The sequence below is a fragment of the Camelus dromedarius genome, chromosome 3 (genome assembly GCF_036321535.1).
Source record: "Camelus dromedarius isolate mCamDro1 chromosome 3, mCamDro1.pat, whole genome shotgun sequence".
NCBI classification, from domain to species: Eukaryota; Metazoa; Chordata; class Mammalia; order Artiodactyla; family Camelidae; genus Camelus; species Camelus dromedarius.
The window spans coordinates 91,395,439-91,412,833 of NC_087438.1; the positions used below are offsets into that span (position 1 = coordinate 91,395,439).

General features: G+C 36.6%; 1 protein-coding gene across 1 annotated transcript in view; it reads right to left on the reverse strand.

The window, feature by feature from the left end:
• The window catches only part of MEIKIN (meiotic kinetochore factor), a 75,275-nt gene that overhangs the window by 41,629 nt on the left and 16,251 nt on the right, over positions 1-17,395 (reverse strand). Inside the window, exons 7-9 of the mRNA XM_031448963.2 lie at positions 12,144-12,183; positions 6,762-6,826; positions 2,417-2,487 (exon numbers count right to left, since the gene is read on the reverse strand). Coding sequence (XP_031304823.2) covers positions 2,417-2,487; positions 6,762-6,826; positions 12,144-12,183 — 176 coding nt within the window. The remainder of the gene's footprint in view (positions 1-2,416; positions 2,488-6,761; positions 6,827-12,143; positions 12,184-17,395) is intronic.

Consider the following 17,395-nt stretch of genomic DNA (forward strand, 5'->3'; position numbering starts at 1 on the left):
CTTAGCTGTGTCTAGTCTACTAATGAATCCTGCAAAGGCATTCTTCATTCCTGCTACAGTATTTTTATCTCTAGCATTTTTTCTTTGATTATTTCTTAGAATTTCCATCTCTCTACTTATATTATCCATTTGCTCTTACATGATGTCTCCTTTTCCCCATAATTTACATAGCATATTAATCATAGTTATTTTAAATTTTGGGCCTGATAATTTTAACACTACTGCCAAAACTGACTCTGGTTCTGATGCTTATTCAGTTTCCTCAAACAGTGATTTCTGCCTTTTAGTATGCCTTATAATTTTTTGCTAAAATGTGGACATGATATACTGGGTAATAGCAATGTGGTAAACAGGTGTTTAGTAATGCAGTGATAAGGTGTGGAGATACAGGGAGCATTCCAGTTCTATGATTAGGTCTCAGTCTTTTGTTAAGCTTGTGCCCTTGTACTATAAACATTACCAGTTCTTCTCAGTTTTTTTCCCCCGTGAAGTGAAACAGTATGGCTAAAAGGGCCATCTTGTACTAGCTGGGTATTTCCATTCCCCCATGTATAAGGTTAAACGGAGCTGGAATTAAGTAAGTTACTTCTTCCACCTGGCTGAAATTGGGTTATTTCCCCTCCCTGGGTAGGTCAGGCTCTGATAAAACCCCAGCAAGTTATGCTTTTGTAAAATACTTTCTCTTGAGGGCAGGTTTGTTAAGAAGAACAGAATACTCTGATGTATCTCAGAATGGTTCCTTTTTCCTTCCCACGACTGGAAGCATGAGGGGATTTTTCTATGATATTCACTGTAAGGATCTGGTAGAGTTCCTGGAGGTAAGACTCACAAATGTGTGAAGGTCCCTCTGATGACTGGGTTCCCCTTGAATTTTTAACTTTCAAAGTTGTCCACACTAAGCCTCCAGCAATTCATTAATCACATTTTTGGTTTTCCCACTCCAGCACTGGTTCTTAAGGAGGTTTCTGTTCATGTGTTTCTGCTCTGGCAAGTCATTATTCTCTGTGTCAACCTGTCTGTCTTTCCACAACTTGGTATAGCAGTTTGCCATGTGACTTTACTTACTTCTCTGTAAGATCTGTAAGAGTTGATGATTTTTCAATTTGTTCAAGTTTCTACTTGTTAGGACACAGTGGTGACTTCTAAGTTCCTTGCATGGTGGACTGGAAACTGCAAGTCCTCCAGTTTTAAAAAATTCTTTATAACAGTGGACCTCCAAGCAGTATTCAGCATTCTTGACCACTCCCCCTTTTAGGAGCAAATACTCTCTTCTCTTAGCTTCTATGATACCATATTCTGTTTATTTTCCTCCTTCTCTCTGTCTTCTTCCTTTTCTACCTGACTGTAGAATTTTCCAATAATTGATCCTGGACCCCCTTCTCTTCCTCACTCTATAAATACTCTTTTCCAGGTGATTTTGCCCATTTCCACGAATTTTAAAATATTTATAATACTGTACATTCCTCCTCTGTTTTCCTGACCTGCAGATTTACAGCCAATGACCATTTCAACACTTTCATCTTCATGTGCCCTCAGACCTCCTATTTGTCCTATCACATTATATAGCACCTTTACCCACCTAAGCTGCTTGAGACACAGACCTAGAAGTCTTTCTTGACACCTCCTACTCTTTCCTTCTCTATATCCAGTCCATGAACTCTTCAGGTAAAATTATCTTAAATTCATGCATATTTTTCCATCTCTCCTACAAAACATCCTAGTTAATGCCACCAAAATCTCCCATCAAAAACCTTTGTAACTTTGTATTAATGAACTATCCTGCTGGACCTCTTCCAATCTGCTCCCCAGTGAATTCAATAACAGTAAGATATAGTGGGGAGAGTACAGGTTTTTAGATACAGAAAGACCTGCCACAAACTCTTCAAGCATATTGGTTAACATCTTAGCTGTAAAATAACTATAAAAAAACACAAAAAAACTTACCTCATAGGAATGCTATGAAAAGATATAACTAATGAAAAGAGCTTAGAATAATGCTTAACAATGAGTAGCCATTCAAATAGTAGCTCCTGCTATATACAAAATAAAGTTTGTATTCCTCCCCAAAAACCTCTAGATTCAAAGCCTAATGTACTAATTCACAAGTATTCCTTGGTATAAAACACTGCTCTGGCTACATAGCAGATGTCTTATTTTTACTTTAAATAATGATTAATAGACATCCAATTATCCAAAAGGAAATTAGAAAAAATTTTAATTTTAATCTGCTATCATTAAATGTATAAAGAATACACATTCACATAACAATAAAGTAATCTAATCGCTAAACTCCAAAAATATTTTAAATTATTGACTTAAATAGTTGAAAAATAATTCCTATAAAAGTGTTATTTAAAAGTATGTCCTATATTAATGAAATTTATGGTTTATATAGTTATTCTGCTTCAATACTTGCTTTTTTCTCTGTTTTTTCAGGGATTGAAGGGTAAGTTTTCCCAGTAAGCAAAACTTCACAATCTGCATTATCTATAACAAAAATATAATTTAGTATTTTAATTATTTAACTTGTAGTTAGCTTTAAGTAAAGAAAAGGAACTCAAATTTGGAAAAAAACTGATTTAATGATTGTGACTTTGTAACAGTTTTAGGAAAAACTTAATATATGTTGACTAACTTGACTTGCTACAGATAGGAGAAGGTATTCTTTAAAATATTTTCATTTCAAGAGCTCCAGGCTTCACAGGAGGAAATAAACTGTATATAAAAGATAACCTTTCAATTTATAAAGTTGCATGTGGCTAGAATTCTTAATTATCCTTTCATTTCCACTCTCCTGTATTTTCAGTCTCTCCCTTTCTACTGCTACTTCTCTACCACCATTTAAAATGTACTCAGGCCTTTTTCATAGTACCAAAAACTTTATCTGTACCTCATACCCCTTCCTGCTACCTAGCTTCCTATAGCTTTTCAATTCACTTCCCTCTGCAGTCCACTGTACACACTGTATACCTAAAATACAAATTTAATATCATATGCCTAAAACTCTTCAAAGGCTTTCCACTGTCCTCAAGTTAAAACTCAAGCTCCTTAACTTGGCATACAAAATCCTGTTTTTATACTCCATCCTCAAATTAAAACTCAAGCTCCTTAACTTGGCATACAAAATCCTGTTTTTATATTCCGTCCTAAAATTAAAACTCAAGCTCCTTAACTTGGCATACAAAATCCTGTTTTTATACTCTGTCCTAAAATTAAAACTCAAGCTCCTTAACTTGGCATACAAAATCCTGTTTTTATACTCTGTCCTAAAATTAAAACTCAAGCTCCTTAACTTGGCATACAAAATCCTGTTTTTATAATCCCTGTGTTGCTTACATATTTCCAGCCTCATTGCACAGGTTAATAGGCTGCTAGATAAAATACAGGATGCCTGCTTGAGTTTGAATTTCAGATGAACAATAAATAACTACTTAGTATAAGTATTTCCCATGTAATAGTACAGGTCTACACAATGTTTGTGACATAATTATATTAAAAATTATTTGCTGCTTATCTGAACTCAAATTTAATTGGGCATTGTTTATTTTTATTTGCTAAATCTGGCAATCTTTGAGGCTAATCACTTTTCTCATCTTAATCTCCCAAGGTAGAGAGAAGTAGTAGGTTTGAGAGTTCTCCATAAAAAGAGGATAAAATTAGTACCCAGATGTGATAATAGATTAGACACAGGAGTGACAAAGAGGAAGGTGTCGGGCATGATCCCCATGTTTCAGTTTACTAAGCTACATCTGCTAACTGAGATGGAGGACACTGGAGGAGGAGGACTAGGTTAGGCCTCCGTTGAGATAATTCTCAGTCATCAATCCTTGTTTTACTTAATCTCTTGGAAACTTTTGTTACAGTTGCTTCTAAATGTTGAAATGTTTTATTTATATTCTTCTCACTTCCTAAGTGAGCTTACCTAATCCTATGGCTTACAAAACATTTATATCTAACTCTAAATATTTATCTACAATCCCAGCCTCTGCCTCTGAACTCCAGATTCCCTTGTCACAAACTGCTTTCATGACATCTCTGCTTGAAAGCTGACAAGTCTGTTAATATTTTAACATTTTATTAAAGTATTCCATATACAGAGTAATGGGAACAAATCTTATATGTATATGTATTCACCCATATAATGATCACGCAGATCAAGACATAAAATATTTGTGACACCCCAAAAGTTTCCTATATGTTCTTTCCCAGTCAGCAACCCCCTTCCAAAGATTACCACCATTCTGACTTCTGTCATCCAGAATAGTCTTTCCTATTCTTGAACTGTATACACATGGGATTAACCAGTATATACATACTTGTGTCTGCATTCTTTCATTCAACATTATGTATTGACAGATCAAATTTAAAATGCACAAACCAAATTCTCTTTTCATCATTCTCCTCCCTTGCTCTGCCCTACAATGCTCTTACCTCAAGAAATGATACCACCATTCATTTAGTCACTCAAACCAATAATTTAAGCCTCATTCTTGACTTTTATTTTTCTCTCCTACCCAATATCCAGCTTAATCAGAAAATTCTGCCCCATCTGCCTTTAAAATATATTCCATATCAGACAACTGTTGCCATTTTAGTCGTATACATCATTACCTGACCACTGCAGTACTTTATTTAACATGGTTTCCTTGCTTCACTCTTGCCTCCTTAGTCTATTCTCCACATAGGAGCCAGAGTGGTAATTCTAAAGTATGTATCTGATCATGTCATTCCTCTGCTCTAAGATATACTTCTCAGCACATTTTGGAAAAAAAAAAAAATCTCTACTCCTTGCGAAGGCATATGAGACTCTACATTATACCACTTGCCTTGCTCTCTGACCACAATTCCAACCATTCATTCATTTTGCTCCAGTCACACTAACCTCTTTTCTCTTCTTTAAACATACTGAACATATTCCCATCTCATGGTTTGCCTGGCATGCTCTGCCCCTAGATTTCCACAAGGACTCTCTCACTTCTTTCAAGCTCTGTGCAAATGTCACCACATCTGAGAGGCATCTCTTGGTTACCTTGTCTAAAATGGCATCCCTAGTCACACTCTCTGTTTTTATCCTGCTTTATTTTCCCTTATGACTCTTATTTCTGATTTTGTTATATATGTATTTATCTATTTATTTTCCTTCTTTCTCCACTACAGCATAAACTCTGTTAGAGCAAGGAATTTGCCATGTTCGCAAGCAACTAACACAGTTTGAGTTACACTGCAGCTGCTTAATAAGTACTTGTTGAATGAGTGGAATTAATGAATGATGAGAGGAGGTTTCTCTGAAACACCCAAGGGGAGATGTCCAGAAGGCAGCTAACAGAAGGGTCTTAATCTCAGAAAAGATGCTAGACTGGAAAATCTGGAAGCCCTGCCCTTTACAGGACACCTATACATATTGGAGGGCATACTGAAAAGAGATTAAAATCTAGGAATTAGCCTTGAAGAACCCCAACATTTAATGGGTAAAAGTAGTAGATAAGATTGCAAAGAAGACTGAGCAGGAGATGTCTGAGAAGTAATTTCTTGTTTATTTTTTTGTCTCTATTACTAGACTTTGTACAATTGAAGGTAAGAATATAGCCTTTTTGTTTGTTTGTTTTGTTTTCTAACAGCAAAGAGCCTGACAAAAAACTAGAACAAAGGTGGATTTGTTGAGTTAAAGAATGTGTAAAAAATATTTCTAGAGCAGGATGTAGTTTATTTAAATTTTTAAGCAAGTTAATCAACCACATAAAAGAATACAAAAGCGTACACAATTCCAGAATCACTATTTTGCCTTACTCCCAGACTTTATAAATATTATTTTACACAACCAGATCAAAACTTTTTACTGGGCAAGACCTAGATAAAAAGCATTATTATTTTTGGTACCCTTACCCCTTTCCCTTTCATACCTCTTTTCTCTTGTTTACAAGTTCCTTAATCTTTGACCTATAAAACAAATCTTCCTTCTAACGCTCGCCCTCTAGGGTAGTAGGCACTACTCCTTCCAATAATGTGTGCTTTTACAAGTTTAGTGTTTATCATTAGATTAATTTTCCTTAGGATGGAAACTATCTCAATCATTTTTATAGCCACACATTCTAACATAATACCTGGCATTTTGTAAATGCTCATTAAGACAACTTCTTAACGTGAAGATTACACACACAGACACACACACGAAAAAACACGTTTTTTTCCAGTTCATAATTCAAGGAAATATTTATACCCATCAGGAGTAAAACAAATAATTCTTTAATTTTATGTCCAGATAGACACTACAAAACTTGTTGCAGGAAATAAAGAAAATAGAAATCTGAGATACAGCAAAGGTTAACAAGGTTGTAAATGTCTTGCTGCTTATTCCAATAATAAACTAAATAACAGAGAGCCTATAATACAAGGCACTTTGTTGACTCTTTTATTTTTCAATCATCACACATAACTCAAATGTATCTGTTTACCGATTACCTCCTCCTATAACTGAAATTTATAAGGGCAAGATAGATAGATAGATAGATAGATAGATAGATAGATAGATCGATCGATCGATCACTGCCTATCAGTATATATAGACTAGTACAGAGCACATACTAAGCAAATGTTTATTAAATGAATTAATGATGTGTGCTATGGGGATAGTTAAGACTCATTTCCCAATTTCATGCATCTTCATTTCTTAAATACAATCACATTTAAAGAGCACTGTTTCCTGGGAAACCAGGCAATAACGAAACAGAATTATAACAATGATTAGTTTCACTATTTATTACCTGATTCTGAATTTGAAGTACTCTTTGGTTTTGGAGAAGTATTTTGGTCTGTTAACATCATCATTCTGGAATAAGAACAAATTAACAGTATTCTCTTAATCTTTCATTAACTCTCAGGAATCCTCAAATAATACTTAAAGACATTTCTATGCAATCAATTAGCCTTTAGAAAAAAAATACAACTGGTTAGAAAAAAAAATTAACGTTATCTATTTGAACAAATAGTTTAATAATAAAAGATAATATATTTATACATTTATAAATACTGTAAGACAATTTGTATAGAGGACAAGGCATAGTGTTTAGAATCAGACAGACCTCAGTTTAAAGCTCAGTTTTGCTACTTAAACTTGAGTGGCCTTGGGAAAGTTACTTAACCTGTCTTGAGTCTAGATTATCTTGTTTATGCAAAAGGAATAGCAATCTTGCTTCCCAGGGTTCTTATGGTAAGATTACAAGTAACATAGAAGATAATGCCTAAAAAATTAATATTCTTTTCTCTTTTACACTTTCATAAATGACACCATTCCCAATTCTATCTAAATGTGTAAAAGAGCATTAGCTATTACAAGAGGAACATAAAAGGATCAAAGCTCAGCCTTTAGCCACCAAAATGGGATTTCCAAGTCCTTAGCAAGACAATGGAGTTGAAAACTAAATGTGAGAAGATGATTTCTGTTACTGATTTATTGAACAGCTGAATTCAGTAAGCGAAAAAGAGTTTTATTCTTTCATATTTCCCCTTGAAATTCATACTATCAAAATAGTACTTTCTTGCCCCTGAATGAACTTTCAGGTATATTTCATTGCTTTTGGGTATTCTCTGACAATAAATAGTCATCTTTAGGTAATGAAAAGCCCAGTATAATGTCACAATACTGAACTTTTATTACCCAAATTAAATCTCTTACTTTTCCCAACTTGGGTCTAATTTAGACTCATAACCTGCAGTGAGGAGAGCAACCATGGTTTTTTTTTTCTCTGTTTCTTGTTAATTTTTTCCCTCTGCTTGTTAACTATTCTTCGGGATCCTCTGGCACTGGAGTAGTAGGAAGGAGTTGCAGAGAAGGACAGAAAATATCTTTCTTGATCTTGATTGATACTTTTATAATATGCCATTGGTGCCCTTTGTGTGTGACAGAAAACCAAATGCTGACTTGCTTCAAACCTGAAGTATTTTGAAGGGTTCGGTGACAGGACTTCCACATCCCCCTCAATTGCTGCTCTTTATGATGACCTCAGCCTTTGCTTTTGACGATAGAACTTCCAGTCTCTTTCAGTCAAGTTTACTTTATCCTCTTCAGGAAGTCATACTGCGCATGATCCCTTTCAAGATGATCCCTGTGGGATCTATGTCTGACCTATCGGCAATATGCACAAATCTTTGCTGTGCCAAACTCTGAAAGTATATCTAGCTTCCTCTTTATCAGCCATTCCAAAGCATCGAACAGACCTTCTTGCTTTTAGACTTTTCAGGTGTGAGTCAGAAACCAAATTCTAGGGGATATATGTTGACCTTTCTAAATGGTTCTCCTGGAGCTTCTTCTCTTATCTTGAGGTAAGGAAGAAGTCTCCCCACTTCTTGCATCTAACACCAACAATATTAAAGAAATAAACATTCTTGATCATTTCATCCTTTCAGGGCATTTTTAGCCTTTTTAAAAATAGCTTGGAGATTGGTGACAGGCTAATGCTGAAAGAATTAGGTTTTGACCTCATCTTTTACAAATTCTACATAGATGGCTCTACACAGAACAGAAGATGGGGTAATTGTCATTTCTGTTTTGTTTTAATCTATTGAGGTCACTGTCCAAACTCTTGAGACTGCATGAAAGCACATTTAACATCCTGCTACATTCGTCAAACTCCTATTGACACATGCAGATTAAGGCTTAGAGGAGATAACCCCAGAGTTTTACTATGAGTTTTAGAATACAGAAAGAATTCAATATGTAACCAAAGATTGCTCCCCTCTTCCATGCCTTCCAGCCTAAAAGACTACTGGAAAGACAAAGAGGACAGAGGCTTAGGAAATAAGCAGTTAGACAATGGGAACTGACTTCTCTTCCTCAAGCCCAAAATCTGGAGGTAGGGGTAACAGGTGGGAAGATGACATTAGAAGAGGTAAAGAGAAAGCCCAAAGTAGAGGGGGCAAAGTGCCAAAGTCCCTGCTTAGCACTCTAGGAGGAGACGTCCACAGGAGGTAGAAACTCAATGTAAAAATAAGCATGGGGTACTCAGGTAAAGAGTGGGCCTCAGCCCTCCTGAGAATTCTTTAGTTCCTGTATATTGTGATCCAGTTCTCAAGGTTCCACATACCAAAGGCAATGGAGAGAAGGTGGTCGAATTTAGAACCAAAATACCTGGCATAGGGCTCTCATGGCTAGATGACTTATCACAAAGGATGAAGAAAGGCAATTAAGTCAAAGTCTGGATGTAGGACTTCAATGAGACTCAAGGAGTTTGGAGTAGCAACAAAAGCTAAGGTAGGAAAAGCAATGGAGGACCTCAGACCCTTTAAATAAGGCCTTAAGTTCATCAGTGACTTTATCAGTATAATCCAGACCAGGTACTGAACTAGTCTTGAAACCTGCAGCACTAATTAGTAAAAACTCAGAGACAACTTGTGGATCTCAGATACCTTCAAGTCCCAACTTCACTCCTCCCCCATCCCTGGCCTGCCCCTATACCTATAAACCTGTATTTGGTGTGACTGTCCAAACTAGGACTTTTTGAGAGTAAAAAAGAGCTCTACTAAAAATTATGTCAGAACAACAGGCACATTCTCAGACTGTCCCAGGCAAATCTAGAGGTATGACCATCTACCTATATGCCATCCTCAGGAATATGGAATGAAGAGAAAATATGAAAGATTCAGCACTAACCCAGAAGACACTTACCTGGAAGTAACTGGATGGCATTAATAAGTAAGTTTAACTCATTATTTTCCCACGAAATAGGGAAGAAAGGTGATCAAAGTCCACAAGAAGTTTAGACTAGTTATTCAAAAAATAAATATATATATCTGTATCTTTTTTTTGCAACATTCAAGTGGTAGGTTTTATTTTTTAAAGAAAGGGCAACATTTAAGGGATACAGAAAATCGGATCAGATAAAACAAAATCAAGCATTATAACACATTTGCTCCATTTCACTACACAGGCAACAGTCACTAAAGTGGGTCTACACAGATCTACAGCAATATAAACAAAATTCTCTTTCTCCATTAGGTACTATGTCAAAGTTATATTTAACTTGGTGAATGTGCTGCTTAACTAAAGAGAATGCCAAAGTGTCTAGCAGGTAATAAGTGCTCAAAACTGGTATCATTATTATCCAAACATCATTCCTTCCTTGAGCATATATTGTACTGTGAATTGTGGAAGGGATTTTAAAAAGTGAGTCCATCATCATTTCTCTTTGGTGATCTTAATAATTTATGCTTAAAATTGTCACTGTTGTTCACCAAAGCAAAATAATTCACCCAAGAATAACAGTAATAGATTTTCTTTTCTTCAGAAATTTTCATCATTTAGATACAAGCATAACTATAAGGAGGCTATCAAATTAATACTATTCTTCTCTCACTCAACATAGTTTCCCAAGGGGACAATTATGCTTTCAGTCCAGAACACTTCCCTTGCTTTTCCAACTGGGATATCCACCTGCCTGTGGATATCTCCACTTGAAAGTGAGGTAGATATTTCAGTGTTTTCCAAACTAAAATCATCTGTCACCCCAATTCACTTCTGCTTTTCAGTTTGTGTTCTTTCACCCAGTTCCAAAGCATCTCCCCATTTAAAATTCCCACCAGCAGTTTACGGGAGTCCCAACTTCTCCACATCCAAGACAACACTTGCTGTAATTTGTCTTTTTGATTACAGCCATCCCAGTGAATGTGAAGTGGTATTTCAATGAAGTTGATTTGCATTCCCTTAATGGATAATGATATTTAGCATCTTTTCATCTGCTTATTGGCATTTGTATATCTTCCATGGAGAAATGTCAGTTCAGATGCTTTGTCTGTTTTTAAATTGGGTTATTTGTCCTTTTATTGTTGAGTTGTAAGAGTTCTTTATGTATTCTGGATACAAATCCCTTATCAGATATATGATTTGCAAATATTTTCTCCCATTCTGTGGACTGTCTTTTCACTTCCTGATGAAGTCTGCTATCTTTGTTTTTAAACTTGTAAGGATTTTGTATAAGTTCTTTCAACCTTTGAAGATTTAGGTGTTAAAAAAATTCGTTATATCTTATAGTCCTATTGAAAATCTTTCAGAAGCTCTCATTACATTCAGGATGAAATAACAAACCCAGACTTTAAGGCCACTTATAATCCAGAATGTGAGGACCTCCCTGACCATCTTTGTCACATACTTTACCCTTCAGTCTACATGCCCTGAACCAAACTTTTCATCTTCCTTCATTAACGTTTCTCCTCAGTCTTCCCTATCTTAATAAATGGCAACTCCTCCTTCCAGTTGCTCCAGCCAAATCCATGGAGTTAGCCTTGACTGCTTTCATACTTCACCACTCAGTCCTTCAATGATCCTATTAGTTCTGCTTTTAAAGTACATCCAAATCTGACCTCTCACTCTCTCTCCTCTTGCCACTCCAGTCCATACTCCAGTATCTCTTGCCTACATTAGGGCAGTATTATCCTAACTGTAATCTCCCTAATTCCTTGCCTCTTCATAGTCTATTCTCAACACAGCAGCTAGAGTGATTCTTTTAAAACACAAGTCATATCATATTATCTTTCTAAAACTTTCAAAAGCTTTCCAATTCACTTTTATTTGCCTACAATGCCTTATATGATCTGGCCTCCTGCTTCTTCTCTCACTTCATCGCCTGCCTCTCTCCTCTTCTCTCACTTCACACCAGGAGCTCAGGCCTTCTTCCTCAAGGCATTACTCCAGCTATTCCCTCTACTTGGAATGTTCTTTCCTCCAGTGAGTTATACAGTTGCTCTGTCTCCTTCTTTAGGCCTCTGCTCAAACGCTACCTTTTCAATGGTGATTCTCTGACCACACTACTTAAAAGAGCAAACCCTTATCCCAATACTTCCTAGCTCCCTATCTTGCTTTATTTTTCTCCACAGAGAAATTATTTACTGTCCACCTCCTCTAACTAGAAAGTAGACTCAATGGAGGCAGAGATTTTGTTTTTAATCATTTTTGTTCACTACAGCAATTAGATAGAAAGAGAGATAGATAGCAAATATATCTCCAGCAACTAGAATAGTTCTGGCATAAAGTGAGTCTTCAACAAATACTGAATAAATGAACATCTGAATTTGTGGGCTAACAACCATACCTGCTACATAACTATTAGAACAAAGGGTCTTAAAAACACAACTTTAAAAATGTTAGTTCTTACGTTTTTCTATGGCATTTCTGATAGTCTTCTGAAGAGGTACCTAGGAAAGGAAAAAAAATCTATAAGAAATATAATTCAGGGGAGAGGGATCAAGATGGTAGAGCAGGAGGATGTGCAGCTCGCCTCCCACAGCAGACACATCAAAAATACATCTACATGTGGAACAATTCTCACAGAAAATTAACTGGAAACTGGCAAAACTCCTATATGAGCAAAGCTGTCTTTAGCTGCTCTCCATGTAACCTAGTAGGATGGGGAAAAAAGGCATTAGGTTGGGCTGTGCACCCTAGGAGGGATCCAAAGGGAAGAGAATGTCTGCATGGGCTGACCCTCACCTTGGGGAGCGAGCAGGTCGAGCTACAATCTCAGCATCATAGTCCTGGGGCCCTGTGCAGAGGAGACAAGCCCCTCTGCCTACTGAGAAATCTGCTGAGACAGACAAGGGCTAGAAATGCCTAGACTCTACTCACGAGGAGTATGCATGTGCTGGCTTGCCAGCAATCAGGGCAGAGATAGCCTCACAGCACTTCCCAATCTGAAAAAGCAAGTACCCCAGCCCCACTACACGGATCTACACAGATCTAGGCAAAGACTTGGTCTAGCTACCCAGAGACAGACCAGAACACCTGGGGTATAATCCGGGTGGAGCTAAGCTGGCATTGTCACTGCACACATGGGGCAGAGTCAAAGGAGCACATAGTGGCTAAGTGCTGAATCTTGGACAGACAGAACCTGAGAAAGGGCTCAATCTAGCTCCTCAGTCTAGCCTCTTGATCTAGAGACAGCCCAGAGAGCCTGGGATATTAACTGGGTGGAGCTGCAGAGGCCACTGTCAAGCTGCGCAGAAGTTCTTCTCTTAGGAGACTGCCATGACTCCACCCACTCCACACCATATCTTAGGGCTAGCTCTGGAGCAGACAGGTCCTGGGAGAAGACCGCCTCAGAGGCAACCCAGAACTCAGGAAGCAGTTCAGCTTCAATTCCTGTAGTCACAATGCTCTGACTCCCAGCCCCAGCCTACTCCACACCACAGTCTTACACTAGATCTGGGACACACACAAGAGAAAGGGATGTGACCTTAAGCTCCTTCTGAGCTGAACTATGGATGCCTATACAGGTGGCACACAGGTCCTCTGTGACTGCATGAGCCTCACTTGCTTCAGGAAATCAATTCCTTTAGGGCAGGGCATGCACTCAAGGGCAACAGAGCCTGACTGAACCCTACCCTCAGAACTTTTAAGCCAATAACTGGGAAGGAGACCCTGCCTCTGACAGGGTGGTGACAGCCAAGGATCAGACAGGAAGCCCTGCCTCACATTCTGCATAGGCTCTAGATACTTCAACAACAAACCATACCCCTATCAAGGGGATAATGGCCAGCACAACCTGAGGAAAGTAGTGGCTGGTGTTCCTACCAAAACCAGCCTTTGCACCAAAAACAATGGACACACATAGTCTACATAGGGATGCTTCCACATAAAAACACCCCTTCAAGAACACAGTAGATAAATGTTCCTCCCAAATTCATAGAGACAGAGAAAGTTAAGCAAAATGAAAAAGCAGAACTGCTCTCAATTAAAAGAACAAACGAAATCACCTGACAGAACAAACAATGAAATAAAGCTAACCAGTCTATGAGACTCTTGAGTTCAGGAAAAAAGTTAATAAAAATGCTAACAGAATTAAGGAAGATTATCCATAGAAATGCATATAACTGTAACAAGGAACTAGAAATTATAAAAGTAAACCAATCAAAAATAGACAATTCAATTGCTGAGATAAAAACCATAGACAGACACAATGGAGAACAAGCTAAATGACACCGAAGAACAAATAAGTGATCCACAAGATAGAATAATGGAAATCACCCAATCAGAACAGCAGATAGAAAGACAAATGAAGAAAAATGAAAGCAAAATATGAGTTCTATGGGATAATATAAAATGCGCCAACCTATGCATAACTGGGATTCCAGAAGGAGGAGGGGATGGGGAATTTAAAATGTATTCAAAGAAATTATTGCTGAGAACTTCCCAAACCTAAAGAAGCAAACAGATATCCAGGTACAGGAAGCACAGAGGGTCCCAAACAAGATGAACCCAAACAAATCCACATGAAAAAATCATAATTAAAATGGCAAAAGTTAAAAATAAAGAGAGGATTCTAAAGGCAGCAAGAGAAAAACAAAGAGCCAGTTATAAGGAAACTCTTAAGACTACCAGCTGATTTCTCTGCAGAAACTCTACAAGCCAAAAGGGAGTAGCATGATACATTCAAAGTCCTGAAAGGGGAAAACTTGCCATCTAGGCTTCTCTACCCAGTAAGATTATCATTTAGAACAGAAGGAAATATAAAGAATTTATCAGACAAGCAAAACTAAAAGAATTCAGCAAAACTAAATCATACCCTAAAAGAATTATTAAAGGGTTTTCTCTAAACAGACAAGAAGCTAAAACCTATGGGAAAAGGAAAACTACAATAAGAAAGGCAAATATTTAAAAGGCCTGAAGATCACTCATATAAGCCAATATGCAGATTTTAAAAATGTAGAAGTGACTATAACTACAATAAACAGTAAAAAGATAAGCATTAAGATGTAAAATAGGACATCAAAATCAGAAAATGTGGAGGAGGGGGCTATAAAAATCTAGATCTTTCAGAGTATGTCTGAGCTTCAATGACTATCAGCTTAAAGCAAGTAGATATAGTTATGGGACAACATACTTCAACTCCATGGTAACCACAAATAAAAAACATACAATAGGTTTATAAAAACCAAAAAGAAAGGAACTCAAGCATACTACAAAAGAAAAGCAACAAACCACGAAAGGGAAAACAAAAAGAAGAAATGAACAAAGAACAACATAAGCAACTGAAAAGCAAAGATTAAAATGAGAATAAGTACCTACCTATCAAAAATTACATGTCAATAGACTAAATGCTCAGATCAAAATACAGAGTGGTAGTTTGGATAAAAAACACGAACCTACAATATGCTGCCTACATGAGATTCTCACTTTGGGAAAAACACATACAGACTGAAAGTAAGAGGACAGAAAAAGATATTTCATGCAAATGGAAACAACAAGAAAGCAGGCATAGCAATAACCACTTCAGACAAAACAGACTTTAAAACAAAGGCCATAAAGAAGGGTATTATATAATGATAAAGGGACTCATACAAGAAGAAGAAATTACACCTGTTAACATACACACTCAGTACAGGAGAACCTAAATATATATAACAAATACTAACAGCCATAAAGGGAGGAGTGGACAATAATACAATATTAGTAGGAGACTTTAACACCCCATTAACATCAGTGGAAAGACCCAGACAGAAAATCAATAAGGCAACAGAGGTCTTAAATGATACAAGAGGCAAGCTGGACTTAATTGATATCTATGGGACACTATATCCCCCAAAACCAAATATACATTCTTCTCAAGTGTACATGGAACATTCTCTGAAATAAATCACATACTAGGTCACTTTGTGACTAATTAAATTTGTGCCTCAACAAATTTAAGAGAATAGATATTATTCTAAGCATCTGTACTTACCACAATAGTATGAAACTAGAAATTAATCACAGAGGAAAATGCGAAAAGAATAAACACATGGAAACTAAGCAACATGCTTCTAAAAAACAATGGGTCAACAATGAAATCAAAGAAGAAACCAGAAAATACCTCAAGACAAATGAAAATGAAAACACAGCCATACAAAAATCTATGGGATGCAGCAAAAGCAATTCTAAGAGAGTAGTTCATAGTGATACAAGACTTCCTCAAGAAACAAGAAAAATCTCAAATAAACAACCTAACCTACCACTTTAAAGAACTAGAAAAAGAAGAACAACCAAAACCCATAGTCAGCAGAAGGAAGGAAAGAATAAAGATCAAAGAGGAAATAAATAAAATAAAGTAAAAACAACAGAAAAGATCAATAAAACTAAGAGCTATTTTTTAAAAAACATAAACAAAATCAACAAGCCTCTAGCCAGGTTCACCAAGAAGAAAAGAGAGAGAACCCAAATAAACAAATGCAAGAAATGAAAGAGAAGAAATGACAACTGATACCACAGAAACACAAAGAAAGGATATTATAAACCTTTATAAGCCAACAAATTGGACAACCTAGAAGAAATGAACAAGTTTCTAGAAACATACAGCCTGCTAAAACTGTATCAAGAAGAAACAGATAATTTGAACAGAATGATCACTAGAAATGAAATAGAACCTGTAATTTAAAAAAATCCTTGCAAACAAAATTCCAGAACCAGATAGCTTCACTGGGAATTCTACCAAACACACCAAGAAGAACTTAAACCTAACCTTCTTAAGCTATTCGAAAAAACCAAAGAGGAGGAAACACTCCCAAAGTCATTCTATGAAGCCACCATCACCCTGACAACAAAACCAGAAAAAGATACTACAACAAAGAAAATTACAGGCCAATATGTTTGATGAACACAGATGAAAAAATCCTAAACAAAATATTAGCAGACCAAATCCAACAATACAAAAGAAGGATCATACAGCATGATGAAGTTGGATTCATGCTAGTATCCCAAGTATGGTCCGACATTAACAAAAGGGAAGACAAAAACCTCATACTCATCTCAAGGAACTCAGAAAAAGCAATTGACAAAATTCAACATCCATTCATGATAAAAATCTCACCATGGTAGGTATAGAGTGAATGTATTTCAACATAATAAAGCCATTTATAACAAGCCCACAGCCAACATAATACTCAACAGTGAAAAGCTGAAATCTTTCCCACTAAATTCAGGAACAAGACAAGGATACTCACTCCAGTTCCACTTAACATAGTATTGGAAGTCCTAGCCACAGCAAGAAAACCAGACAAGAAATGAAAGATACTCAAGTTGGAAGGGAAAAAGTAAACTGTCACTATTTGCAGATGACATGATACTCTACATAGAGAACCCTGAAGTCTCCACACAAAAACTATGAGAACTAATAAATGAATTCAGCGAAGTACCAGGATTCAAGATTAATATACAGAAAATATTACTGTATTTTGATACACTAACAATGATATATCAGAAAGAGAAAGTAAAAATACAACCCTGTTTAAAAATCATGTCAAAAAATTCCTAGGAACACTAGGGCAGTCTACCCAGGCAAAGAGATAAAAGCAAAAATAAACAAATGGGACCTAATTAAACTTCTAAGCTTTTGCCCAGCAACGGAAAGCATAAGCAAAACAAAAAGACAACCTA